At 49.8% G+C, this 27,523-nt stretch overlaps 10 protein-coding genes across 10 annotated transcripts; 7 read left to right on the forward strand and 3 right to left on the reverse strand.

Annotated features, from left to right (window-relative positions):
- Positions 1-233: 233 nt before the first annotated feature.
- On the forward strand, positions 234-2,186 carry LACBIDRAFT_236267 (NCS cytosine-purine permease; the record flags this gene model as incomplete). The annotated part of the gene is made up of 10 exons (XM_001882426.1): positions 234-339; positions 399-489; positions 552-659; positions 723-782; positions 835-957; positions 1,010-1,078; positions 1,134-1,340; positions 1,391-1,436; positions 1,486-1,760; positions 1,811-2,186. 10 exons carry the CDS (start codon positions 234-236, stop codon positions 2,184-2,186), a joined length of 1,461 nt encoding a protein of 486 aa, XP_001882461.1.
- A 337-nt stretch (positions 2,187-2,523) lies between these two features.
- Positions 2,524-3,541, forward strand: LACBIDRAFT_299573 (uncharacterized protein; the record flags this gene model as incomplete). The annotated part of the gene is made up of 2 exons (XM_001882427.1): positions 2,524-3,063; positions 3,116-3,541. The coding sequence occupies 2 exons, from the start codon at positions 2,524-2,526 to the stop codon at positions 3,539-3,541; spliced, it is 966 nt and encodes a 321-aa protein (XP_001882462.1).
- Positions 3,542-3,613: 72 nt separating this feature from the next.
- LACBIDRAFT_299574 (uncharacterized protein) lies at positions 3,614-6,790 on the forward strand (the record flags this gene model as incomplete). The annotated part of the gene is made up of 6 exons (XM_001882428.1): positions 3,614-5,413; positions 5,463-5,705; positions 5,758-5,937; positions 5,994-6,062; positions 6,120-6,347; positions 6,410-6,790. 6 exons carry the CDS (start codon positions 3,614-3,616, stop codon positions 6,788-6,790), a joined length of 2,901 nt encoding a protein of 966 aa, XP_001882463.1.
- Positions 6,791-7,390: 600 nt separating this feature from the next.
- On the reverse strand, positions 7,391-8,731 carry LACBIDRAFT_294588 (uncharacterized protein; the record flags this gene model as incomplete). Its single annotated transcript, XM_001882556.1, has 1 exon — positions 7,391-8,731. The coding sequence occupies one exon, from the start codon at positions 8,729-8,731 to the stop codon at positions 7,391-7,393; it is 1,341 nt and encodes a 446-aa protein (XP_001882591.1).
- Positions 8,732-9,492: 761 nt separating this feature from the next.
- Positions 9,493-9,904, forward strand: LACBIDRAFT_299576 (uncharacterized protein; the record flags this gene model as incomplete). Its single annotated transcript, XM_001882429.1, has 2 exons — positions 9,493-9,515; positions 9,574-9,904. 2 exons carry the CDS (start codon positions 9,493-9,495, stop codon positions 9,902-9,904), a joined length of 354 nt encoding a protein of 117 aa, XP_001882464.1.
- A 1,025-nt stretch (positions 9,905-10,929) lies between these two features.
- On the forward strand, positions 10,930-11,166 carry LACBIDRAFT_299578 (uncharacterized protein; the record flags this gene model as incomplete). Its single annotated transcript, XM_001882430.1, has 2 exons — positions 10,930-11,014; positions 11,063-11,166. 2 exons carry the CDS (start codon positions 10,930-10,932, stop codon positions 11,164-11,166), a joined length of 189 nt encoding a protein of 62 aa, XP_001882465.1.
- Positions 11,167-12,614: 1,448 nt separating this feature from the next.
- Positions 12,615-18,542, forward strand: LACBIDRAFT_328458 (uncharacterized protein; the record flags this gene model as incomplete). Its single annotated transcript, XM_001882431.1, has 13 exons — positions 12,615-12,641; positions 12,787-12,969; positions 13,026-13,259; positions 13,294-15,106; positions 15,157-15,672; positions 15,735-16,386; positions 16,434-16,722; positions 16,775-16,954; positions 17,135-17,362; positions 17,424-17,755; positions 17,850-18,126; positions 18,389-18,510; positions 18,533-18,542. 13 exons carry the CDS (start codon positions 12,615-12,617, stop codon positions 18,540-18,542), a joined length of 4,863 nt encoding a protein of 1,620 aa, XP_001882466.1.
- A 427-nt stretch (positions 18,543-18,969) lies between these two features.
- LACBIDRAFT_328459 (uncharacterized protein) lies at positions 18,970-20,062 on the reverse strand (the record flags this gene model as incomplete). Its single annotated transcript, XM_001882557.1, has 4 exons — positions 18,970-19,276; positions 19,331-19,517; positions 19,587-19,740; positions 19,982-20,062. The coding sequence occupies 4 exons, from the start codon at positions 20,060-20,062 to the stop codon at positions 18,970-18,972; spliced, it is 729 nt and encodes a 242-aa protein (XP_001882592.1).
- Positions 20,063-20,797: 735 nt separating this feature from the next.
- LACBIDRAFT_299582 (uncharacterized protein) lies at positions 20,798-21,031 on the reverse strand (the record flags this gene model as incomplete). Its single annotated transcript, XM_001882558.1, has 1 exon — positions 20,798-21,031. The coding sequence occupies one exon, from the start codon at positions 21,029-21,031 to the stop codon at positions 20,798-20,800; it is 234 nt and encodes a 77-aa protein (XP_001882593.1).
- A 700-nt stretch (positions 21,032-21,731) lies between these two features.
- LACBIDRAFT_299583 (uncharacterized protein) lies at positions 21,732-27,189 on the forward strand (the record flags this gene model as incomplete). Its single annotated transcript, XM_001882432.1, has 8 exons — positions 21,732-23,028; positions 23,085-24,326; positions 24,377-25,827; positions 25,876-26,118; positions 26,164-26,343; positions 26,400-26,468; positions 26,527-26,754; positions 26,812-27,189. 8 exons carry the CDS (start codon positions 21,732-21,734, stop codon positions 27,187-27,189), a joined length of 5,088 nt encoding a protein of 1,695 aa, XP_001882467.1.
- Positions 27,190-27,523: the final 334 nt, after the last annotated feature.

Here is a 27,523-nt window from a genome sequence, read left to right on the forward strand (position 1 = left end):
TGCTGCATGAGACCTGCAAAAGCGCAGGCGAACCGCTGGAAAGGCTCTTTCTCCGCAAGAACGTATATATATCGGGTGATTATCGGTAGCTCCAAACCCAGAAGACGAAGGATGGAATCAAATTTCATCCAGTAACGGCCCTCGGTTGTCAAACGATTTCTCTTCCTTCCATCTAGTTGCTCAGCATGTCGAAAGCTGAGCAGCAACATGGAGTCGTTGACGAGGTAGATGGAATGTGGCTATCCGAGACGGTGAGGCAATCTTTGAACGACGATACCTCCTCGCCATACAAAGACCGCTGGACTAAGAGGCTGATGAGGTATGGAGTGGAATCTCGGGGTACGTCAAATTCTGTTTGTGATGTTACTCCTATGGCGTTCTCAGCTATAGTGTCCTAGGCGTGCAACCGGTACCCGAGGCACAACGTACCGACACCCAGTTCATCAAGGTCTTTTACCTCTGGGTTTCGTTCAACGTGAACATCCTTACGTGGGTCTTCCTTTCAAGTTCATCTCAACGTGAGAATGGGGGTACTGACGAACACTGGGCAGATTCTCGACTGGGACGTTGGGTCCTGCCATCTTTGGCCTTGGATTGCGCGACTCGTGTTTGTCGATCCTCTTTTTCAACATCATTTGTTGTGGGCCGCCTGCTTACATGTGGGTACCTTTGAAGTTGCATTTCCTTTCTCAGACGTTAATCTTGATACGGTATCTTTCAAGGGCGACTTGGGGTCCCAAACTTGGGATGAGGCAAATGATCATTTCGCGGTATTCCTTTGGGTACGTGCACGCTTTTCTTCTACAGTTAACCAGATCCTGACTGCCGTGGTAGGTACTACGGAGTTATTATACCCTGCATCATCAACCTCATCGGCTTGATCGGGTTTTCTGTCCTCAATTGCATCCTTGGCGGTCAGGCTTTGGCGAGTGCAGGCAATGGGAGTCTCAGCTGGGCGTAAGCTATTTCTTCGATTGAGGATACGAACCCTCACGACGTTGGTAATCAGGGTAGGAATTGTCGTTATAGCCGTCATCTCACTGTTCGTCTCGTTCTGCGGTTACGGGATTCTGAACTGGTGCGTCTTCAACCTGCCTTACTTCAAGTAGGTACGGCTAGCTCACAGCTAATAGGTACGAGAAAGTGTCGTGGTTCCCGGTGCTCCTCACGTTTATCATCTCCCTTGGAGTGGGAGGCAAGCATCTCCTACATCCCCCCCCTGCAGAGCCTGCGACGGTTGTGGGCGTTCTGAGCTTTGGGGCAACCCTTGCTGGCTTTTCTCTTTCGTTTTCCAGTCTCAGTGCTGATTTCACAAATTATTACGTGTCAAGTGTTAACGGGTAGGTTGTTAAAATCTTCCGTTGTTGAAAATGTGTTTATACTTTGATAGATGGAGGATATTCTGGTACTCCTTCATAGGCCTCTTACTACCTATTGTATGTCTTTTCTCTGACGTATACTTGGCTGTGCTTACACTTCATGCAGGTCGTCCTGGAATGCTTTGGCGCCGCTGTGGTCGTTGCAGTCCCTTCCGTCCCATCTTGGGAACAGGGATATGTAGGTGAAAACATTGGTGGTCTCTTGGCAGCCATGCTCCAGCCCGTTGGAGGGTTTGGCAAGTTTCTCGCCGTGCTCCTGAGCCTTTCCGTAGCCGGAAACATCGCAGCGTCGTTCTATTCGTTGACGCTGAATAGTCAGACCTTCATCCCCACTTTGATTATCGTTCCTCGATATGTTTTCTCGGTGGTTGCAACTGCTATGTATGTGTCTTCATCCTTCTTCGCATTTCCGAAATTGACTCAATTATTAGTGTGATACCCTTGTCGATTGTTGGAGCACACAGGTTCTACGATGCGCTCACCAACTTCCTTGGGCTCATTGGGTATTGGCCAGGCTCGTACGTTGCCATTACGATGCTGGAACATCTGGTATTTCGACACAATGATGCTGGGCAATACGACATCAATGTCTGGAACGTGCCACTCAAACTGCCTTCGGGTATAGCTGCTCTGGGCGCGTTGGCGGCCTCGTTGGGACTCGCGGTTCCGTGCATTAGGCAGGTGTGGTTCACGGGCCCCATTGCAAAAACGACGGGGGACATTGGGTTTGAGGTTGCGTTTGGGGTGAGCGCGGTGCTCTATTTGCCTTTTCGTTGGCTCGAAATTAGGATACGAAAGCATGTATGATGATTCCTGTTTTGTTTGAGGATATACTTACTTGTCTCGACTTCTTGATCTTCGAAACAGCTTCAGTGACGAGGTTTGCTAGTTTATCAAGTACATATGTTCTAACTGTCACGGTGTTTTGTAGGTGTTATCCCATTGCATTGGACAACCTCCAGGAACTGAATCACGCCGCGTCAGACGTAAGTCCATCGGCTGAAGGAATGGCGAATATTTGGGTATTATTGATTATTGACGCTCAACGTTCCAAAAATAGGTCATCATCGTGTAACCTGCAACGTTTTGGCCAGATGGCGGTGTATATCGCGAGCGCCGCGCTCACAATACCATTCTCCTCACAATGAGCCAGCCCCTCGACCCTCGTCGATACTCGTCAAAATCAAAACGGCCAGCCTCCATCCCCGAGCTCACTGAACAAGCCCTAAATAACCTCCAGTGGGACGAGAACGAGGATATCAAGCACTATCTGCGCGTGGCAGGAAACTACCGCCGCGATGGCAAGGAGTTTGTGAGGACAGGCGAATTGGAGAACGCATTTGTCCAGTTGACGAGGGCTGCGATTCTGGTGCTTGAAAAACTGCCTCTGCATCGTGACTACTACACGTTGCTGAGCCCGGCGCAGAGACAGAATTTAGGGTTGGTGCGTGTCTATCAGCTGTCAGGTCTCGGTGCATTTGGGTGTATAATGTTGTTGGAGGACTATCGCTCTCATCTGACGGGCAGCGCGAGGCAGATCAGCTATGATGCCATGCCTGAGATTCTGGGATTGCCCCATGGGAAGAGTAGAAACTTTGTTCCTTGCTCTGTGACGTGGTTTGGAATGGATGGAGGGACTGGCCTCACTTCCACTCATGACTTATATGGGCTGTTCAATTCCTTCGTTCCGTGACGATTTTCTACAGTGATGCCATCTAATTTCTGCTAATCTACAGAACGGCCAAGACATGTTGGACACCCTCGGCGACCTGAAACCAACTCTAGTCGACAGGTTCGACAAATGGATTCAAGCTCATCCGGATGGGATCGATAACGAACGCACACCTGATGCCAATCTGCCCCATCCGATGCCCAACGATGCCCAGACCCAGGCATCAGCAGCGCAATACCACGAGGAAGAGCAAAGGCGAGAGCAGAGGAGGCTCGCAGCGGAGGAAGCTGCACGATGGAGACGTCAGCGAGAAGAACAGGAAGAATTGACAGAGCGCACCCGAAAAGACGCCGTTGCTGCCGCTCGTCAGGCCGCGAATGCACCTCAACGGTCTGCGACTAGGGATGGAGAGTCGGATAGGGAGCGGGAGAGGGTGTTTGAGAGGGAACGATTGAGATTGCGTGCTTTGGCTTTGTCTATGGAGGAGTAGGATTCGGATGGGGACGGGGATGGGGCGCAGACTCTGAGAGCGGCACCTTGGAACCAGCTGCAGTACCTCGCTATGCCACCACCGCCCGTGATCGTTGTAAACATGCCAGCAACAGACACACCCGTGCCCGTCCCCATGCCCTTCCCCTCCACCTCCTACCCCTTCCAACAACAACGCACTACCTCCTCTAGGTCTTCTTCTCAAGACCATGGGAATCCACGCAGACGACGTACCTCGGACTCGGGCTCGTCTTCTTCTGATATGACGCAGGGGTATTCCAGGCCACAATATGGCTCTGCGAGCAGGATCGTTGTGTCTGACGGGAGTCGGCACCAGCAGCAGCAGGAGGAGATGCGGAAGCGGGAGGAGGAGATCTTGAGGAGGCGCACAGAAGCGAAACGGCTGCAGGAGCAGGAGGCGATCGCTCGGAGGCAGCGTGAAGCGGAGAAGGCGGCTAGAGCTGCGAGGCAGGGACTTGCAGGCCCTAGCCCTGGGGGGCAGGCTGCGTTCCCTGGGCAAACGGCTCCATCATCATCGGTGTATGACTCACCACAGTCAATTCTTTCTCCACTGATGCTTCTTCCCTCGACGATCAATTATTCTCACCAGCAGCAACAGGCTCCTACTTCCTCAACAGTCAACTATCCCCAGCAGCGGCAACAACTGAAGCAACCATCATCTACTAGAAACTATCCCGAACAACAGCATACGGATGGGATCGATAACGAACGCACACCTGATGTCCCTACATTGCCCCCAGTACCGTTACCGCACTCTGCTGGTCCCCATCCTCGACGCGGAGGTGCTTCTCATTCAGCTCCGGAGTCAGCTCGATATCATAATCATCCTTCAGCATATAGTCCTCGTGATCGCCTTTATAATGATGATGGGCCTGAGGAGGAGTACATAGACGAGCTTGGGCTTTCTGGAGACAACTCTGTTCGACATAGTCCTATAAGATTACCGTCGTGGTCTAGGGAAGAGGATCATGAGACTGACAAGGAGGAGGAGGAGAGGAAGGGGCGGGAAGAGGAAGAGACGGGGAAGAGGAAGGAGGATGGGTCGAAGAGAAAGGAGGCGGAAGACACGAGACATGGTTTCCAAGACTGGGATGCAAGTGGTTCGTATTCTGAAGAAAGAAATTCTTTGCTTTCCTCAAGTATTCTGGGCTTCACTTTTGCGGATTGCTTCGGCCACATTTACCGCGACAGCCTAACGACGACCAAGTCCATATCTGTTGCTCTTCTGCCACCCCCAGATGACTCCGTCCCTCACTCCGAAAGCATTCAAGAGCGTCTATGTCGACTTGATGAGATGGACCTGTCCGGGTCCCGCATATTGCTTCTCGAGAAGATTCATCAAGAAATGTGGGCCGAGTTGCCAACCATCGGGACAATCAAGTGGGATGACCTCCCGTGGCCAGTATTTGTCCGGACGACTTGCCCAGAGGATTTGATGTTACACCGAATCGTTTCATATTTGTTACAGATTTCAAGCGGAATTGATATCAAAGAAGCGCTCGTGGATTCTAGGCGGCTGCAGTGGGCTCAACAACGTCTTCGGATTCTTCTCAGACACTGGGGACAACCTGGTTTGCAAAAGAAAGTTGAAAACTCTGCAGACAAGACTATAGTACAAGGTGTAAACGTTGTTACGAATCATCTTGAAATTGTTCTCGATTTTGTGAACATGCATCAAATCGATGAAAAGCGACCTACACATCTGACTACAATCATTTCACAAACGTTTCTCAAACACGTTGGTGGAAATCTGGCTCGGATTCTTACAAACACATCGGACAACTCTGGTTATAAGTCTCTGCTCAGGTTGAAGGGCAATAGCGCTCAGAAGATGCTGAATTTTTTGCAAACAGTACGTCATGTAACTGCTCAGTATCATCACAAATCTCATTATCTCCGAGCTCCTTGATTGTTCGGAGCTAGTTTCTTTGCCGAGGAACGATATTTTAGGAGCCCTTCTGCGCCTCTCAAAATTATCAAAGTTGTATCCCGAATGCCTGACTGTAACGGATCTTGAACGGGACAACTACATGGTGGACTCGGGTCACTTTGGCGAGATCTATAAAGGTCGTTCCCGCAACCAGGCCATTTGCCTGAAAATTATTAAAATAAATGGGAAGACGCAAATTAAGCATCTGCTGAAAGTAAGTGTGTTTGGTGCCTTCAATCATCGCGAATGTCTTACATACAGCACAGGCTGTTTTTAAAGAGGCCCTACTTTGGGGACATTTGTCGCATCCAAATATCCTCCCTTTCTATGGAATTCATCATCTAGAAGATGCGCATGGAAGAATCTCCTTCGTATCTCCATGGATGGAAAATGGAAATATAACTGAATATCTCAGGAGGCATCCCCACGCGAACCGTCTACTTTTGGTATGACCTCACTGCTTCTTGGTTTCTATGTAAGAACTAAGTGACCACTTTGTTAGATATGGGATATCATACTAGGGGTTCAATTCCTCCATGAGAATCAAGTCATACACGGGGATCTCAAAGGCGTGAGACCTTTTGCATCAATAGTCGCTCGTTATCTACTAATAATTGGTTCCTTCCAGCTGAATGTACTTGTGAATCGTAGTGGACGCGGTTGTCTCGCTGACTTTGGATTGGCCAACCTTGCTGATGAAGATATCCTCCGTTGGACTTCAATTCAGACTACCGGACATCAGAGCAATGGGACATTACGATGGCAGGCACCAGAGTTGATTGACCCACCTTCTGAGGAATCGGCCAAGGCGACGCCAGCCAGTGATATTTATTCTTTCGCATGCGTCTGCTATGAGGTAAGTGGTGTCGGCATCTCAAATACTGTACTGTGCAAGGCACTAATTATCAACCTATGAAGATTTATACGGGACATATTCCTTTCCATAGGATCACCCGCGACATTACGGTCATGAAGAAAGTGATTGATGGTTCTCGGCCACCTCGTCCAGCCGGCACAACCTTCTTGTCTGATGAAATTTGGAAGGTGATCGAAATGTGTTGGAATCAACAGCCTCAAGGCCGTCCCAGTGCAAATTCGGTCATAGAACAACTTCCTCTTGCAGGCATCGTGGATGATAGGCCAAGTGGTGATGACCACCTGGCTCCCTCCGACTTTCGCGCCGCTGGCCCCGGAAGCTTGGGTGTGGTGTTCGATCTGGCAGCAATTGATGTTATCCTCTCTTCTGTTCTCAGGTCTACTCGGAAAATGAAGCTGAACCACATGCCACCATATATATAATCGTAGAATTTGACGGATGGACTCCATATTCGCCTAGTCCTTACTTACCCCTCATTTACTCGCGACAAGGTCACAGGCATTCCCATCCGATCCTCTTTGCATTTGATTTGTTCAACTTGAGGACAGCGCAATCTTGAAACAAACTCTCAAACTCAGGAAAGTAAGGTTCTCAGACGAGGTGAAGGCACAGATTACGATGGACAGATAAATGTTTCCTTGGTGAATTTGTCGCTGAGGAGTGGGGGGAGAACGGTGAGGACGCGTGGGGAGGCGATGAGGTGATTACTGAGACGAGGGATGGTAATATTTTTGTGTGGTTCGATGATGAGGTTGGTCACGAGAAGCCGAAGGGGTTTTTCAACAAGGTTTTTGGGATTTGAGCAGCGCCAATGTCATACTCGAGGTTAGATTGGCTTTAGAGAGATGATTCTGGTCCGCAATATTTTTTTGAATCTTGCCCGCGAAAAACAATTCGAATTTTTGTTCAGGCCATTTCTAGACGGTAAGATATCGTTGCGTCTGAACCGCAATATAAAATGAACAAAAAATGCTAGATTGAACGATACGAATTACAGGCAGAATACTTTTATGTAAAAGGAATTAGCACGTATTACCACCTGGCCCACCAAAGAAAAAGAAAGTACCCCAACCGCCTCCCTGAGCCGACTCCGTGATGTTGATGTCCCAGCAGCTATGGCTGCCCACTACGACCTTCGTCAAGAACGACCAAACGCCAACCCCATCACTTTCATCGCGCGGATTGTAGTAAATCGTGTTCTGGAAAGCGGCCTGCGAATAACCTTTGCTCGGGAACATCCCGCTGCCCATCTGCGGCCAGACGTCTGCGGTAGTGAACCTCGTAACCTCGCCGCCATACTCAACGAGCTCCGCGTTCTTGGTCAACTGTCCCTTGTTATAGATCGATCCGGGATAGTAGCCGACTGCGTCGTAGTTTGCGCTCGAGCCTCTGAGGAACAACCACCAATTGCCCTGGAACAATTTGTATTGCAAGTCAAAGCCGCGCTGCCCATCACCCGTGACGCTGTACTGGTCAAACGTTCCTCCCAGGTTCCATTTATTGCTGATCTGAACAAAGGCTTTGCATTCTAGGTTATAGCAGCCTGTAGTGTAATCGTCGGGCGTCCAGAAGATGAAAAGCACAGCCTGGGTACTGAAATGCTGCGGGTAGACAACCCACCCCCCTTCGGCTGTCTGAAGGCTAGCTCCGGACCCGCCTACGTACCACTGCTGGGAGAGGCTGAAATCGCCAACGGGGCTCCATAGGTTCAACCATGAGTGACCACCGAAGTTGGTGATTTGTTGGAAACCGTAGGCGTACAGGTGGGGTTGGGCTGAGGGGCCTCGGCTCTCGAGTCCCCCCTCCAATTCTCGACCACTCAGCGCTTGCCCAGCTCCGGTTGTGGACTTTGCGAAGAACCCGGCGAGGGTGGGGAAGGCGGTCAATCGCTCGAGCGTTAGGCGGGCGAAGGGGATGGTTCCGTCCGGGCAGGAGATAGAGTTCCCGAATGGATCTACCAGGTTTTGCGTCAGCGGGGAGTCTATGGGTACTTTTGGGCCCTCAGGTCCTCCTTGTGAGGTGGGAGGTTGGTTCAATGCAGCGACTGGTGCAGTTGCTAGGGGACGACCTGCGAGGGATGGCTGCCTGTGAATGTCGATGCAGTCGGCGTAGCGGCCGTCGTGTACGAAGGAGTGCTTGACGCTCCCGACGCCGCTGTACATGTCGAGAATGTGCGCCTTCATTTGGTTGAATGACGCCTCACTGTCTACGGTGCTGTGCCGCCATTGATGAAAATTGGCTGCCTTGACTGTGGCCAAGAATTGGTCGAAAGGTACCTGGAGTGGAGCAGACGCGACTCGAGGAATTATTTGGAGGGCGAGGGCGAAAAGGCCGAGCAAGAAGATGAAGCTATTAGTGAACATGATCAGCGAGGGGCAGCGGATTAGATTTCGGCGCATACCTCTCGACTTTCCCTTTACATACCCTCTAGTGCCAAGACGTGCCAAGTTGTTTAAGTTGAAGTGAGTATTAGAATCCGTGTTTGAGAGCCGTTCAAGGTGGTCGGGTAAAGGCCGCAAACCGCCGCGAGTGCACGCTGAGTCAGACCTTCAATTTCAAGTTCAAGTTCTACGCCCCATCAGAGTATGTGGAACCGTTTTCAACGCCCCAAAGAAAACTGCACAAGGTTGCGTCGGATTGCTGGAAATTGGTGAGCGTGCGATTCTCTCGATACAATTGCAAGTTGCAAGTGAGTTGAATCGTTGTGAAACAAATATGATGCCGCCAAGAAACTTGTGCACAGCACGTGGATTGTTCGTGAAGTCAACGTCCTAGACAGCCAAATTGATAAGTTTCGCGTATGATCGTCGCCCAGTGGATGTCCGCCGATGAAAGACTGGTGACCGATCTCTTCGAGGAGAGGGTAGTACAGTCGTCATATGTTTGAATTCATGGCGGTGTCAGTGCGGCGGATATTGGTGCTATTGGAGGTTGATTGGAGGAGGCATTCGAGGTGAGTCAGGTGGGCACTTGAGTAATGACGGAAAGCAGGTCATCAATGCCACCATTTCCACCCCGTTCAATGCAATGACCGCAATTTTTAGACAAGAAAGTACGATGCTGTGACGGAGACTAAGCGTGTATAAATTTTTGCTTCACGACGCGACGGTCATGTGATGCGAATATGGATCTATTGCAATTTGCGTTGTGGGTGCCGCATCCTTTCCTGCTGCTGGTTCATCCTTGTGTTTTGAGTGCTTTCTAGTCATCATGTGCCCGAGCCACACAGCCCTATAAATACAACGTGCAACCCGCCCAAGCCTTTCCTTCCTTCTCCCATCTCTAATTCCTCATCTTCTCTGCACCCTGCTCCCCAGGCCTCAACAGCATCTCTGGACTCCTCGCTAAAGGACGGCGGGCGCGATCCATCCCAGTATACGACCAAAACCAACCACACGCACCACATCATGTCCTCAAAACATCCTGGGTACTGGTGTTATCCGGGTGTGGAAAACGGCTCTAAAAGAGCTTGGGCAGGCAGTTGGGTGATCCCACACCTGGATCCATTGGGCTGTCGAGGATTTCGGGCGTCCTGATCTCCTAACGGGCTTGGTCGATCACGATGATGTTGGAGGTTGTTCAACCCTTTTCCGACGGGTTGGATTGCCTCGAGCTCAGCTCTGGCATCGTCAAACCGGACGTGGGCACTTGAACGGCAGTAGGAATGATGTCCTCCCTTGGTGCACACTGCGTGTACTTGGGCACTGCCGTTTGCGGGTGTTGAAGCGGTGTTTGGTTGAGTTCGTACGATTGGGTGACGTGCTTCTTTGGATGGGGGATGGGCGTCGGTTGGGTGTGTTTTCTTTTGTGTTGAAAATGGATGACAACGATTTATTGTATTGAGCAGGTACCCTGTTCTTTGTGGCGTCGATTTCAACGCTCGCTCATGCTAAAAAATCTTCGGTACGTCCGCCTTGCCCGCACCCTCGCTAACGTCTGTCCGAGTCAGCAGCCTCCTCATCGGCCGTCAACACAAAAGACACCCTGAACACACTCACTCCGCGAAATTCAGGTAGACACTTCATTTCTTTCCCGTCTCCTTGGGCTAACGGTCCCGTTTTCATATCAGCATGCCCGATCGATCACCTCAATGAACTCTCCGTGTTCCGTTTCAACGCATGTCTGCGGAAACTCTGTCCGAAGTTGACCCTGTCCGCGCAACGTCCGAAGACCTCCGTGCATTGGCATGTATCACTACCGACATTTGTATACCACGGTACGCTGTTCTATCCCATCCATTGGCAGCTCCTTCCTCATGTCAATCTTTCTCACAGGACCCGCTGCCTCGGAATATTTTTTTTGTATACCATTGTAACGAAATCATGTGCTTTGCTCTGTCAATGTAACCTAGCATACTTGTGTCCTTGAATTTGTATTATCTCCGGCGTCGTTGTTACAATCGGTGTTTCTCGTAAACCTATCATTCTTCTGATTGATCCTCGAACCTGCGACGATAAAATGAGCGAGGGATACACCGAAAATAACTTTCAGTTTTTGTTTCCTCTGTATCTCGTTCTGAACTAAAAAATGTTTCCTGTATCTCGACTGGCAGTTCTGAACGATGCCAGAAGTTCAAGACAAAATAAATATTGAGACCCGTAGGTCTACCACTCCGGGAAAGCGTGTCATCCTTGTGCAGGGGCCATGCTAATCTTCTCTGTATCGTTCCAATTTTTTCGTATGTCACCCCGAAGGGGACATAAATATATGCAAATATAAGAACGGTGCGAAAATGGTTTTGCATTTTGTTGGGCTTGCGGGGTTGGGTCACAGCCACAGCTTGCTTTCCCTTCATTGAAAACCTTCAAACTCGAACGTCGACTCAACTACCCAAAATTTTGCAGTTTACAATCCAAGGGACTTTTTTTTTTGGTAAGTGTGTCAAATTCCACTGCACAGATTGTCTCAACACTTAATTATACAGCTGATCGCGTAGTTCCGAAATTTCTTTCAACCGCCCTTGTTTAAACTATAAATAGCCATTTTACGCGTAAAAGCCTCGGACAACCTTCGGATGAGTTGCTGTCTGTCATCATGCATGGTAATTGTCAACTTACAAGGGGTGTTCAGCGGATAAACGCGAGAAGTCGACTCGTACCGACCCGTCAGGCTGTGGTCACTGAAATTGGAATGCTATCAATGATTGCTGATAAGATTGGTCCCGTAGGCAGTTGTTATTCAAGATCTCACTGCCTCTCAAGGACTCTCACTCCACACAGGCGTCTATCATTATTTCCTTAGCAAAACCCTGCACTGATTGACGGAGAATGAAGCAAGAATGAAGAGACACCAAGTGCAAGTGAATCCAGTTCCGATGATTTACCTGCTGATGCCCGATTGTTGGCGGTGAAGACTTGCAGGGAATACGAGCTCACTAGCGGCGATGGCCCTCTTGAGGCGGAGAATGAAGCAAGGATGAAGAGATACCAAGCGCAAGTGAGTTCAATTCCGATTATTTATCTGCAGATGCCCGATTGTTGGCGGTGGAGACTTGCAGGGAATACGAGCTCCCCAGCGGCGAAGGCCCTCTTGAGGCGGAGAATGCAGCAAGAATGAAGAGACACCAAGCGCAAGTGATTCTGGATGATTTACCTGCTGATGCCCGGTCTTTGGCAGTGAAGACTTTTGCAATGGACTCACTTTTTCGGATCCGCAGGGTCATCCGTTCCATTCCAACCTACACATAACAAATCATCAGAGTCAGTGCTAGTCACTGCGTCATCGTCTTGAGCTTCGTTTTCTTCGTCTTCGCTCTTGACAGCTTGATGCAAAACCCTAGACACCTCCCCGAAATTTCTGGGCTCCGCCTCGCTTTGTACAAATAACTGCATTTGGTGTGATTCCGTATCATTATAGCCTCGATTGGAAAGTGGAGCACTCCATTATATTACATGTGCCCTGAGTTGGTGGAGGACTTACATCATTCGTGTCCGCTTTCTTCCTCGAATGGTTGTTTATACAAACTGAGGCGGAGCCCAGGGAAGGTGTCTAGGGTTTTGCATCAAGCTGGAAATAGCCAACTGGATGTTCTTCGGTGAAATTGTTGGGATTGATGTGATGAATTGATTCGAGTGTGGAGAAACGACCGCGAGTTCATGTGTGCAGATAGTAGTGTTGCCGCAAAGTAAAGTGCCTTTAAAGGACTTTATGCCCATATTAGGCGCTTTAAGGTACTTTAAGGCAAGGCTGTGTTGTTGGGCAACGCCGCCTCACGCCGGCATTGTCAAATCTTGGCCGGTTGTCAGCATGCACGATGTGCGCGAACTCACCAACGTCCGTCGCGCGCAAACCCCAATCATTGACCCCAATCAAATTTGTTATACCCCTGAGATTGTCCCCCAGCAATCGCGAACAACATGTCTAGCCCGGTTTAAGTTTTCTATCCGTGCGCTGACAGGCGATGACACGTTTGCATTAGCATAATATTTCCACAACTGCTCATTTTGACGACCAACCTACACAATCGGCAGGAGGGTATAAACCCGTTGAGTATGGCCCGGTCTTCCGAGTGGGCACCAGCCCCAACTGCTGGCGGAGTTATTCCAGCACAGCAGGAGCGGGGACGTTCGGAATTCAGCTGGGCAAACTCAGAACTGGGAAGGTATGTGAGGTTTTGTAGTTTTCTTTTATCAGCCTGATTGCAATTACCCGACGGAGGCAGGGGTGTTCACCGGTGAAATCCGAGATATCGATTTCCGAATCCCCGGTCTTCAGCAACATTTGAGCGACATCGCAAAGTCTTCTCGTCCCTCCTACATACGACCGCATACAGAAACCATAGTGGATCTCAAGATGTCCTTTCGTTACATCAGTGTCACTTGTGCACAGCGTGCCATCAAATTGGCCAAGTTCAAAAGGGACATTTTAAGGACCCCCGAAGCTTTACCCACCGTCAATAACTTTTATGCCACCTCCATCACCTCAGAGCAGGCAAGGCTCCCCCCAAGACGCTGACATCGAACCCAAGGAAAACTACAATCAATGGTATTCAGGAATGCTGCGACGACCAGCTCTGCAAGGTTATCGTCAGCGGATTGACCGCAAGCCTTCGTCCACAGAGCATGAAGCTCCCATGAACACGCAACACCTCCGAGAAGTGGAGGAGCACAAGGCTGAACTCGACCGAGACGGGAAGCGTCACGTTCAGGTGAAGGCGCAGTCGACGGCAGGGTTGAATACAGATCTCGAGCGTTCACGGCATTCCATATCTGAACGACGAGCAGCCTGGGTACCCCCTTTAGAGGGGGATTATGCTGGCCAACGACGACGTCGCAGGACCAGCATGCGATCCATTAGCTCGGCTACAGCAATCGTGCTTCCGGAAAACGATGACGAAATGCATGGGGGCGGTCCGGAATTGGGGAGGAGGCAGGTTGATACAAGGAAGGCCCCTTGGACTGCGTTGACGGGATTAGGGGAGAAGGACTCTGACATTCGTGGCAGGGACGGTCGCTCGTATTCTGCACCTGGTGAACGTGACGAGAACCATGCTGTTCATGTCTCTGCTTCTCGAGCGAGAATTCCAATCCCGTCTCTCACCTCACTGAAGGAGGGTCTAGAAATGATAGGCCAAGCGGTGGAGCGCCTTTGCGGTCATCCATCTGGCGGGTCACCCTCATACCCCCGGGCCGCCAATAATGATCACCGCTCCTCTCTACCACCTCAATCACGATCAGCGACATATGATGATGCGAGGAAATTACCTCATCTTTCTACTCGAGCGCAGTCAATTTCGCAAGAACTTTCCCATGACAGAGATGATAATGATTACCCGTCATCTCCAGGTACTCAATGCAGTGTAGGACCAAAGTTTTTCTTCGCCGGCGACGAGCTCTTGGATGATCAAGATTCGATACCGCAACAAGATCCCTCTCCTCCCTGGGATTCCGCTGGCTCAGGGCGGAGAGTGTTCAGACTTCGATGGCCCACTACAGAGAGATCTAGCACTGTGGCTAAAAACGATCGACCCTCTCCCGGAAGCACAGACCACGGTGAGCGATCACTGGGAATCCAACTCCCAATAGTGGACAACGATTACGAAACGCTCGAGGGCAGTACAGTACGAGTACGAGGGAGGCAGATCGTTAGGACAAAGGGCTCTTGGGCTTCTTCGGAGAAGGCGAGGGAGAAGGGACCCGGGACCCGTCGCAGTGCCGGTCGTTGGTATTCCATCTTTCACCGAGGTGACGAGAGACATGCAAGTCCTGTCCCCATTTCTTTGAGATCTACGCCAATCCCATCTCCTCACCCACCGTTGACTGCTCAAGCACAGCCAACTGTTCAAGAGTTTGGTCATGCTGGTGATAATAGGCACCACTCTTTTTCTCCTCCAGTTAGTCGCCACATAGGTCGACAATCTTCCTTTGCCAATGACGGACGCTCCGATTACCATGATTCTATACTTCGACGACAACTCTCTCCTCCGCATTCTGCTGACTCTGGATGGGAAGGTCTCATGGACTCATTCTCCGACAATCGCTATCAGGAGTCACACAAGGACAGAAGACCTATGCGACACTACTGTTCTCTATCGCCGTCAGGCTCTTCGCGCTATCACCCCCCACCCTCGTTGGTCCCAAGAACCGAATCGGGAGTGTGTTTGCGGAACGTGAATCCTTCTGATGGTCATGAAAGCCTGGATCATGTCAGTGTTAAGTCGGACCACCGTTCGAACCATGCTCGTCAGAGCCCGTCTTCGAGGGCAGTGTGGGATGCATCTGAAAGAGAGACTTATGACGGTCTGTATTCTTGAACAAAGGCCGCCTTGAGTCTGATCGTGATTCTCTAGACTACTCTGCCCATGTCTCCAGCTGCTTATCGACCGCTAGGCCCATATTTGTTCCTTGTCGTTGCGCAACACCTCCTCCGGTTAATGAAGTTTCAACTTGGAAAGATTGGGTGGGTGTTCCTGAAGGCCGACCTGGCTACGAACCGAATTTCCCTCCTTTATTGCCCCCAATAGTCGGAGGACCGTTACCGCACTATGCTGGTTCACTTCCTCGGCGCGGAGACATTTCTCATTCAGCTCCGGAGTCACCTCGATGCCACAACCATCACGCAGCGCATAGTCCTCGTGATTGCCTTTGTGATGACGATGGGCTTGAGGGGGAGTATACAGACGAGCCCAGGCTCTCTGGAGAAAGCTCCGTTGGACATGGGCCGGTAAGATTGCCGTCTTGGTCTAGGGAAGAGGATTGGAAGGGACAAGAAGAAGAGACACTAAGTCTAGCAGTTACAGCAAGACAAAGCTCATCTATTGAGAGGGACGACACAGGACAGGGTTTCCAGGACTGGAATCCAAGTGGTCGGTATTCTCAACAAAGAGATCCCTTTCTTTCCTCAGTCGTCTGACCTTCACTTTGGCAGATTGCTTTGGCCGCATTTACCGCGACGGCCCATCGACGATCAAGTCCGTATCCGGCGCTGTGCTGCAGTGCGCACCACTCCCAGATGAGTCTGTCCCTCATTCCGAGACCATCCAAGAACGGCATTGTCAACTTGATGAGATGGACCTGTCTGAGTCCCGCATTTTGCTTCTCGAGAAGGTCCATCAAGAAATGTGGGCCGAGTTGCTAACCATCGGGTTTATCAAGTGGGATGACCTCCCGTGGCCAGTATTTGTTCGCACAACTTGCCCAGAGGATTTGACGTTACACCGAATCCTTTCATATTTGTTACAGGTTTCGAGCGGAATGGACATCATGGAAGCGCTCGTGGATTCTAGCCGGCTGCAGTGGGCTCAACAACGTCTTCGGATTCTTCTCGGACACTGGGGACAACCTGGTTTGCAAAAGAAAATCGAAAACTCTACAGACAAGACTATGATACAAGGTGTAAATATTGTTACGAGTCATCTCGAAAGCATTCTCGATTTTGTGAACACACATCAAATCGACGAAACGCATCATACGGATTTAACTGCAATCATTTCTCAAACGTTTTTCAAACACGTTGGTGAAAATCTGGCTAGGATTCTTACAAACACATCGGACAACTCTGGTTATAAGGCTCTGCTCAGGTTAGAGGGCGATAGCGCTCAGAAGATGCTGAATTTTCTGCAAACAGTACGTCATGTGATGTTCGGTATCATCACGAATCTCATGACCTCAAGCTCCTTGATTGTTCGGAGCTAGCTTCTCTGCCGAGGAACGATATTCTAGGAGCGCTTCTGCGACTTTCGAAGTTATCAAAGTTGTATCCTGAATGCTTGACTATATCGGATCTTGAACGGGACGATGAGGTGTTGGACTCGGGACGCTTTGGCGAAATCTACAAAGGTCGTTCCCGCAACCAGGCCATTTGCTTGAAAATTATCAAAGTAAATCGAAAGACGCAAATTAAGCATCTACTGAAAGTAAGTGTTTGGTGACTTCAATGATCGCAATTGTCTTACATGATCATCACAGGCTTTCTTCAAAGAGGCCCTACTTTGGGGGCATTTGTCCCATCCAAATATCCTCCCTTTTTACGGAATTTATCATCTAGAAGATACGCATGGAAGAATCTCCTTCGTATCTCCATGGATGGAAAACGGAAACGTAACTGAGTATCTCAAGAAGCATCCCCTTGCGAACCGTCTACTTCTAGTAAGACTTCAACTCTCTTGGTTTTTATGCAAGAACTAAGCTGCCGCTTTGTTAGACGTGGGATATCATACTAGGGATTCAATTCCTCCATCAGAATCAAGTCATACACGGGGATCTCAAAGGCGTGAGACCTTTTACATGGTAGCCGTTTGACATTTACTAATACTTGGTTCCTTCCAGCTGAATGTACTTGTGAATTGTAGTGGACGCGGTTGTCTCGCCGACTTCGGATTGGCCAACCTGGTGGACGAAGATATCCTCCGTTGGACTTCAATTCAGACTACCGGACATCAGGGCAGCGGGACATTGCGATGGCAGGCACCAGAGTTGATTGACCCACCTTCTGAAGAATCGGCCAAGGCGACGCCAACTAGTGATATTTATTCTTTCGCATGCGTCTGTTATGAGGTAAGTGTTGTCGGCATCTCAAGACCGTATTGTGGAAGGCACTGATGATCAACCTTCTAAGATTTATACAGGACGTGTTCCTTTCCATAAGGTTACCCGCGACATTACGGTGATGAAGAAAGTGGTTGAAGGCTCTCGGCCACCTCGTCCAGCCGACACAAGCGTCTTGTCCGACGAAATTTGGAAGGTGATCGAAATGTGTTGGAATCAAGAGCCTCAAGACCGTCCCAGTGCAAATTCGGTTATAGAACAACTTCCTCTTGCAGGCATTGTGGATGATAGGCCAAGTGTTGATGACCACCTGGCTCCCTCTGACTTTCGCGCTGCTGGCCCCAAAAACTTGGGTGCGGTGTTTGATCCGACAGTTGATATTATTATCTCTTCTGTTCTCAGGTGTACTCGGACGAATGAAGTTGAACCGCATGCTATATAATCGTAGAATTTGATGGTTGGACTCTACAACGGTCCTTACTTACACCTCATTTAGTACTCGCAGCGAGGTCACAGACACTGCGCGTTCCCATCCAATCCTGGTTGCATTTGATTTGTTCAAGGAAGAGCAGCGCGGGAACTTGAAGGTGCAAAGTCTCTGGATAGACGCAGACATCCTCCTCCTCCCCCGTTGCTTCCGCGGGCCATTGTTCATCAAATCAAAGCCTAAAGAACAAGACGATGTTTCCTTGGTGAATTTGTCACTCAGGAAAGCCGAAGGGGTTTTCAAGAAGCTTTTTGGGATTTGGGCGGCGCCTAATGCTATGCTTGAGGTTAGATTGGCTTAAGTCAGTGGAGTTATGGCTGCCCACCCTTCGGAGGCTATCTGAGGGCTTGTTCCAGACCCGCCTACGTACCACTGCTGGGAGATGCTGAAATCACCGACGGGGCTTCATAGGTTTAACCCTGAGCGACCAGTGACCGCCGTAATTGGTGATTTGTTGGAAATACTAAGGGGGCTCGGCTCTCGAGTTCCCCCTCTAGTTCTCGAGCATTTAGTGCTTGCCAGCTGGGCTCTAGTTGTGGACTTTGCAGAAACCGGAGAGTGTGGGGAAGGTGGTCATTCGCTCGAGTATTAGGCGGGCGAATGGGGTGGTTCCGTCCGGACAGGAGATATCGCTCCCGAATGGATCAGGTTTCGCGTCAGCGGGGAATCTGTGGGTGCTCTTGGACCCGTAGGTTCTTGTGAGGTAACGGGAGGTTGGTTCGCTGGAGCGACGGAATCAATTGCTAGGGGACGACCTGCAAACGATGGCTGCATCAGGAGAAAATCTCTTGAGTCAGTAGGTCACTGTAGCTCTAGTATTTATAATACCCTGGTAGTCTAGTCCCCCCCATGAGTCGCTCCAGTAGTTTACCGTGACATCTCAGTAGCCCGGGTATTTCTTCCCTTCCACCAGATAGCCCTCGGTACACCCTCTTTCCCATTAGGTAGGCACTGGTACACCTTGCTACCAAAGCTACCTGGGTGTACTGATTTCTTCGTAGATGACTATTAAATTTCTTAATCCATATCAGATTGTGGAAACTAGGGATATCAATGACATTTCAAGCTATCTAATACAAGGGCTCTACGATAATGGCCGCACTGAGAATGAGGCCCAAAGCCGGTAACGTTAGACATGAATGAGGGGACACGAGGGTATCCTAACCGAAAGGGAGCCCTCACGCGTCGTCATGGTCTTTGCGTTGTCCGTCGTCAAGGTCTTCGTCGTCGTGGTCTTCGTCGTCGTGTTGTGACCGTAGTTGTCGTCGTCCGTCATCGCCGCCAGCCACATTGTCGTCGGCCATCCGTCTCCATCGTTGTCATTTGGCCGTTGTCGTGTGCTGTCATCATCGTCGTATCGGGTCACATTGCTCAGTGTGGGAGAGGGCGAGGCGGTGAGGTGGCAGTGGTTACGATGGCCGCTAGGTGGGTTCTGACTATTAGAAGGAGAAACAGAGCAGCTGGTGGGGCTTACAACGTGATGCGCTCACCTGTCTACTGTGGACGGTGGTGACGGCATGTGTGCCATCTGGATGACGTGGCACATCTGTCGTAGTCGCCTCGTAGTTCCGTATTGTTGTTGAGTCGTCGTTGTCCCGTGTTGTCGTCGCACCGTCGTTGTGTCGTGTCGGTCCAGACGACGAATTGGTTGTTGTTCGTCATTTGGTTGCCACGTCGCTGTTAGCGACGTGGCACCTGAACGTTGTATGACTAAAGGAATGGGGGGAAGGGGTTGTGTTAGCTCACCTGGGTTGGCACACGATGTCGTCACTGTCCTCGTTGTCGCATCGATGTTGCAGGCGCTCATTTTCTTGCCAGAGCTGGTGACGTGGCGTTGCCGCGTCGTTAACTTCGTGTGGTGTTGGGGCATGCCGGGCTGGTTGTGGGTGGTCGACGAGGGCTGTGGGTTGTGGTGGCCATTGGTGACAGTGGTGGTGCTGCGGTCGTGAGTGGGCGTTGTGGATGATGGTAGTGGTTGAGGAGTAGGGTTGTGGGACGCCCAAATGCCAACAATCAAAGAATGAAAATTTTGTCTAAGTCCAAAGCGTGGCCATGCGACAACAGCATATACATAGCAAGCTCCGTTTGAATACTTGAAACAGTCGCATGGCGCAGCTGCTAGATTGCTCTTGTTCACTCACGTGATGTCTCGTGGAGTTGTGGGTTCGATTCACGATCTTCGCACTATTTTGACAATGCATATGCTGGATGGTGAAATCCATGGAGTGCTAGGAATCCAACGGAACCTACTGAAATAGTCAAGCAACCTTAATATTTCGGGCAGAAACTATTTGGTCTACTGACACTGTAGGAAAAACAATCAAGGTCTATGGGGAAATGAGTTGAAAATATTGGAGCTATTGAGTTTATGAACAAATGAACTGGGTGTACCTGGACTATGGGTGCATAACCAGAGTTTATCAGCACTACTTGGAGCAATCGAAGCTACTGACTTTTTGAACAAAACTACTGAGGGTACATATTCAATCAGAAAACTACATATACATTTTTTTTTTCCTGATGTGCCTGTCCGAGTCATCGAGCAGGAGTGCGACTCTCCCGACGCCGCTGTGGGCCTTCATTTGTTTGAATGACGCCTCAGCGCTGTCTCCGGCGCTGTGCCGCCATTGCTGAAAATTGGCTTCCTTGACTGTAGGCTGTAGCCAAGAACTGGTCGAAAGGTACCTGGATTGACCTGGAGTGCAGCAGACGCGACTTGAGGAATTGCTTGTGGAACGCCGGGGGCGAAAAGCCGAGCAGGAAGGTGGGACAATTGCTAACAGCACCCTTGGACTCCTCTGAAGGAAGGCGGGCCCCCCTTGTGTCCGTAAATTTGCCAGATTATCTCCCGCGTTGTTGATGCAACCAGTGTTCTCATAAATCTGTGGACCTAATCCTTTCGATTAAGCCTCAAACCTAAGACGAAGAAATGAACGAGTGAAACGTTTAAAACAATTTCAACTTGTCTCTGTATATATCTCGACTGTTGCTCGACTCAATCGACTGCCAAGTTCTGAACGATACCAACAATAGCAAAAGTCCAAAACAAAATAAATATTGAGACCCGTAGGTCTACCACTCCGGGAAAGCGTGTCATCCTTGTGCAGGGGCCATGCTAATCTTCTCTGTATCGTTCCATATGTCAGATAACCACGTGCAAATTTGAGAAGAGTGCGAAAGTGGTTTTGCATTTTGTTGGGCTTGCGGGTTTGGGCCACAGCCACAGCCCCATTGTTTTCTGATGCTGACCTCGAACGCCCAACTCGAACGTCGACTCGGCCACCTAAAGCTTGCGGTGCCTAGTCCAAGGCCCTGCTGTTCTTTTTTTCCCTCGGGTAAGTACGTCAAATTAATTACACAAATTGTCTTTACAATGTCTTTAGCAGGCCGTCGGGGAGAATTGCTCCGACTCGATTGTCAATTGCGCCCTTGATTGAACCACAAAAAGCCATTTTAGGTGTAGAAACCTTCGGACGACGCAAGTTGCTGCCTATCACTTCACTTTCGTCTACAGGGACTGCTGCAAACGTCATAATGATAAAGGTCGGATTTCTCAAGGGTCTACGTATCATGGCTGTACTGTGCAAACAGCTCTAACAAATCAAGTTTGAAGAGACTTCACATGTGAACCGCTGTGGCCAATTTTTCGCAGCGTGTAATCCTTCGGCGGATTGTGCACTAGACAATGATTTCCTGCTTTCCGTACGTGGACTAAATGTTTACAAACACTTGTACAAGGGAGTCGAATTGCCACCTATAGGCTATCCATGATCGACAGCTTACTTGACGTTGAGCGCTTTTTCTGATCATTCCACGAGAGATGTCCACAGGGCGCCATCAAAATGTCGAGAAGACATCTTAAGGATCTCTGGAGCACCGCCTATAGCCTTTATGCCATCTCTACCACCTATTACGAGCAGCAAAAGCTCTCCCCGTGGCGCTGTCATCGAACCCGAGGAAAATTACAGTCAATGGGACCGAGAAATACTGCGACGACCAGCTCTGCAAGGTTATCGTCAGCGGATTGACCTCAAGCCTTCGTACACAGAGCACGAAGCTCCCATGAATACCCAACAACTCCGAGCGGTGCAGAAACCCGAGGCTGAACTCAACCGAGACCAGGAACGTCACGTTCAGGTGAAGGCACAGAGGACGGCAGGGTTGATTGCAGATCCCGAGCGTTCACGGCGTTCCATATCTGAGCGACGAGCAGCCTGGGTACCCCCTCTAGAGGGGGATTCTGCTGCCTCCGAGTCATTTGTCCTTAGACAACGTCGCAGGACCAGCATGCTATCCATTAGCTCGGCTACAGCAATCGTACTGCCAGAAAACGATGACGAAATGCGTGAGGGCGGTCTGGAATTAGGGAGGCGGCAGGTTGATACACTGAGGAAGGCGCCTTGGACTGCGTTGATGAGAGTAGGCGAGAAAGACTCTGACATTAGTCGCACGGACGGTCGCTCGTATTCTGCACCTGATGGACGTGACGAGAACCCTGTCTCTGCCTCTCGAGTGAGAATTCCGATTCCGTCCCTCACTTCACTGAAGGAGGGTTTAGAAATGATAGGCCAAGCAGTGGAGCGCCTTTACGATTGTCCATCTGACAAGTCACCCTCATACCCCCGGGTCGCCAATACTGATCACCGCTCCTCTCAACCACCTCAATCACGATCAGCAAAATATGATAATGCGAGGAACTTGCCTCATCTCTCTACTCGAGCACAGTCAATTTCACAAGAACTTTCTCATGCCAAAAATGATAACGAATTCCCATCATCTTCAGGTCCTCGATGTGTAGGACCAAAGTTTTTCTTCGCCGGCGATGAGCTCTTAGAGGATCAAGATTCGATACCTCAACAAGATCCCTCTCCTCCTTGGGATTCCGCTGACTTAGGGCTGAGTGTTTTCTCTTCCAATCACTATAAGGACTCACGCAAGGACGGAGAACGTGAGCGACAAGCCTCTTCTATGTCGTCATCGCGTCTTTCAGCAAAATACAAGTCACCATCATCTGCCACCAGAGCTGGATCAAGAAACTATCTGCGCAACGATTCTTTTGAAGATCGTGAAGGATTAGATCGGTATAGAAATTCAGATGTTAAACCAGACCGCCCTCCGAATCATGCTCGTCGGAGCTCGTACTCAAAATCAGGTCGAGATGATTCTGAAAGACATAGGAACGATATTGGTTCGTAAATACGAACAAAAGCCTCTCTCTTATGTGTTTGACCTTTTATTTTGTAGATTACTCTGCTCGTATCGAGAAGGCGAATGGAGAAGAGCTGGGAACTTGGGAAAGAGTGAACCCTGTCGTCTCTGGTCTTGCTTCCCGTCAAGGGTCTGACACGCAAATCACCTCCACTCGTGATCGGCGGGCTGAGCACCTCCACAGTTTTCGAAGAGATGTAGCTCATACAACGGTCTACGAAAGACCACCCCTGCCCGAAACTTGGGCGACCCCCGAGCTCGCAGACTCGAGTCTTGAGGACGCATTCAAGCGACTTCGACAGCCCACTCCGGAGAGATCTAGCATTGTGGCCAAAAAGGATCGATCCTTATCTAGAACCACAGACCATGTGCATGAGCGGTCACAATGTTCCATATGCGAGTTATACACATCCCGCTCACCTCCCGCTTCTGGAGCAAGAAAACCTTCAATCTCTCCAGCGGGGGGTTCCACTGTTTCCAAGCATTTTGTTCTTGCTCAGCAAGGTAGCCCAACCAGCGTGCGATCCATAACCACAGCTTCGGGAACCCAACTCCTAGAAGTGGACAGTGATCATGAAATGCCCGAGGGATTTATACCACGAGGGAGGCCGGTTGTTAGGACAAAGGGGTCTTTGGCTTCCTCAGAGAAGGCGAAGGAGAAGGGATCCGGGACACGTCATAGTGGCGGTCGCTGGTATTCCATCTCTCATGGAGGTGACGAGAGACATGCAAGCCCTGTCCCTGCTTCTCTGAGAATCACGCCAATCCCATCTCTTGCCCCACCGTTGACTGCTCGAGCACAGCGAACTGTGCCAGATTTTTCTCATGCTGGTGATGATAGGCACCACTCTTCTTCCCCTCCAGTTACCCAGCATATAGGTCGACAATCTTCCTTTGCTCAAGATGGACGCTCCGATTACCATGATTTTATACCTCGGCAACATCTCTCTCCTCCCCATTCTGCTGACTCTGGAAGGAAAGGTCTCACGCACTCATCCAACAATAGCTATCAGGAGTCACACAAGGACAGAAAACTCATGCGACACTACTACTCCTCTCAATCGCCATCAGACTCTTCGCGGTATCATACCCCACCGTCGTTGGTCCCAAAAACCAAATCAGGAGAGTATTTGCAAGACGTGAATTCTATTGACCGTCGTGAAAGACTGGACCATGTTATGAAATCAGATGTTAAGTCGGACCACTGGCACCGTTGGGATCGTGCCCGTCGGAGCTCGTATTCGAGGACAGATGCATCTGAAAAAGATAGTTATGACGGTTCGTATTCTTGAACAAAGGCTGCCTTGTGTCTGACCTTGATTTTGTAGATTGCTCTGCTCATGTCTCCAGCGGCTTGTCAACCACCAGGCCCAGATCTGTTCGTCGTCGTCGCGTGACGTCTCCTCCAGTTGGTGAAGTTTCTAGCTGGAAAGATTGGGAGGGTGTTCCTGAAGGCCGATGTGGCTACGAGTCAACTTTCCGCACTCCTTTATTGCCCCCAGGAGCTGGAGCAACGGCACCACACTCTGCTGGTTCCCTTCCTCGACGTGGAGACACTTCTCATTCAGCTCCGGAATCAGCTCGATACCATGACCATCCTGGAGCGTATGATCGCCTTGATCATAATGATGGGCTCGAAGAGGAGTACATAGAGGAGCCCGGGCTTTCTGGAGAGAACTCCGTTGCACATGGGCCTGTAAGATTACCGTTTTGGGCTGTTGGTCTATGGGAAGAGGATTGGAGGAGACAAGAGGAGAAACCAAGTCGACCATTCACAGCAAGACAGAGGTCATTTGACGAGAGGGAGAAAAGAAAGCAGCGGGAGAAGGAGGAGAAGTTGAGAACGGAAGCGGAGGGAGGCGATTATGGGATAGATGAGACCGACGACGACGAGGAGGAGGAGGAGGGGGAGGAGGAGGAGCGGAAGGGGCAGGAAGAGGAAGAGACGGGGAAGAGGGAAGAGGATGGCTCACAAAGAGAGCAGGCGGAAGATGCGAGACAGGGTTTCCGGAACTGGGATTCAGGTGGTCCGTATTCTCAACAAAGCAACTCCTGTCTTTCTTCAAGTCGTCTGACTCTCACTCTTGCAGATTTCTTCGGCCACATTTATTGCGACGGCCCATCGACGACCATGCCTTTATCTTCTGCTGTGCTGCCACCCCCGGATGACTCTGTCCCCCATTCCGGAAGCATTCAAGAACGCCTACGTCGACTTGATGAGACGGACCTGTCCGAATCCCGCATTTTGCTTCTCGAGAAGATTCATCAAGAAATGTGGGCCCAGTTGGCAACCATTGTGTTTATCAAGTGGGATGACCTCCCGTGGCCAGTATTTGTTCGGACGACTTGCCCAGAGGATTTGATGTTACACCGAATCGTTTCATATTTGTTACAGGTTTCGAGCGGAATGGATATCAAGGCAGCGCTCGTGGATTGTAACCGGCTGCAGTGGGCTCAACAACGTCTTCGGATTCTTCTCGGATACTGGGAACATCCTAGTTTGAAAATGAAAATTGAAAACTCTGCAGACAAGACTATGATACAAGGCGTAAACGTTGTTATGAATCATCTCGAAAGCGTTCTCGATTTTGTGAACACGCATCTAATCGACGAAACGCATCATACGGATTTGACTGCAATCATTTCTCAAACGTTTCTCAAACACGTTGGTGAAAATCTGGCTCGAATCCTTACAGACACATCGGACAACTCTGGTTATAAGTCTCTGCTCAAGCTTGAGGGCGAGAGCGCTCAGAAGATGCTAAATTTTCTGCAAACGGTACGTCATGTGACTGCTCAGTATCAACACGAATCTCATTACTCCAAGTTGCTTGATTGTTCGGAGCTAGTTTCTTTGCCAAGGAACGATATTTTAGGAGCGCTTCTGCGACTTTCGAAATTATCGAAGTTGTATCCCGAATGCCTGACTATAACGGATCTTGAACGGGACAGCGACGTTTTAGACTCGGGCCGCTTTGGCGAAATCTATAAAGGTCGTTCCCGCAGCCAGGCTATTTGCTTGAAAATTATCAAAGTAAATCGAAGGACGCAAATCAAGGAGCTGCTGAAAGTAAGTCTCTATGCCCTGAATAACCGCAAATGTCTTACATCACAGGCTTTCTTTAAAGAGGCCCTACTTTGGGGACATTTGTCCCATCGAAACATCCTCCCTTTCTACGGAATTTATCATCCAGAAGATACGAATGGAAGAATCTCCTTCGTATCTCCATGGATGGAAAACGGAAACGTAACTGAGTATCTCAGGAAGCATCCCCTCACGAACCGTCTACTTCTGGTAACACCTCAATTTTTCTTGGTTGTTATGTAAGAACTAAGGGACCAATTTCTTAGATATGGGATATCATAATAGGGATTCAATTCCTCCATCAGAATCAAGTCATACACGGGGATCTCAAAGGCGTAAGACCTTTTTCTTCAGTAGTTGTTCGGTGTTTACTAATAATTGGTTTCCTTTCAGTTGAATGTACTTGTGAATCGTAATGGACGCGGTTGCCTCGCCGACTTTGGATTGGCCAACCTTGTTGACGAAGGTATCCTGTGTTGGACTTCAATTCAGACTACCGGACATCAGAGCGGCGGGACACTGCGATGGCAGGCACCAGAGTTGATTGACCCACCTTCTGACGAATTGGCCAAGGCGACGCCAGCCAGTGATATTTATTCTTTTGCGTGTGTCTGTTATGAGGTAAGTCGGCATCTCAGAGACCGTATTGTGGAAGGCACTGATGATCAATCTATAAAGATTTATATGGGACATGTTCCTTTCCATAAGATTTCCCGCGACATTACGGTCATGAGGAAAGTGGTTGAAGGCTCCCGGCCACCTCGTCCAGCCGACACAGGCCTCTTGCCTGACGAAATCTGGAAGGTAATCGAAATGTGTTGGAATCAAGAGCCTCAAAATCGTCCCAGTGCGGAGTCAGTTATAGAACAACTTCCGCTTGCAGGCATTGTGGATGATAGGCCAAGTGGTGATGACCACCTGGCTCCTTCGGACTTTCGCGCCGCTGGCCCCGAAAACTTGGGTGCGGTGTTTGATCCAGCAGTTGATGTTATCCTCTCTTCTGTTCTCAGGTCCAATCGGACAAATGAAGTTGAACCCCACACTGTAGAATTGTAGAATTTGATGGATGGACTCTATATTCGTCTAGCCCTTACTTACACCTCATCTATTCGCATACACTTGACAGACACTGCGCATTCCCGTCCAGTCCTGGTTGGATTCGATTCAAATTTCTTGAATAAACTTGAAGGCGCAAATTCGGCTTGAATAGACCCCTACCCGCTGTTCGAGTCGCTAGGATTCTGAATAGGCATTGTCACGGGTTTCGATACCCCTGCGGGTTGCGGGTAAGGGTACCTCTAGGGGTACGGGTCGGATATATCTGACCCTCGCCATCCTAGGAAACCTGGACGTCTCCTTCAGAAGTTCATGAGTCCCAGTAGAGGGCTGA

The sequence above is a fragment of the Laccaria bicolor genome, genomic scaffold, assembly GCF_000143565.1.
Source record: "Laccaria bicolor S238N-H82 LACBIscaffold_17 genomic scaffold, whole genome shotgun sequence".
Lineage (NCBI taxonomy): Eukaryota > Fungi > Basidiomycota > Agaricomycetes > Agaricales > Hydnangiaceae > Laccaria > Laccaria bicolor.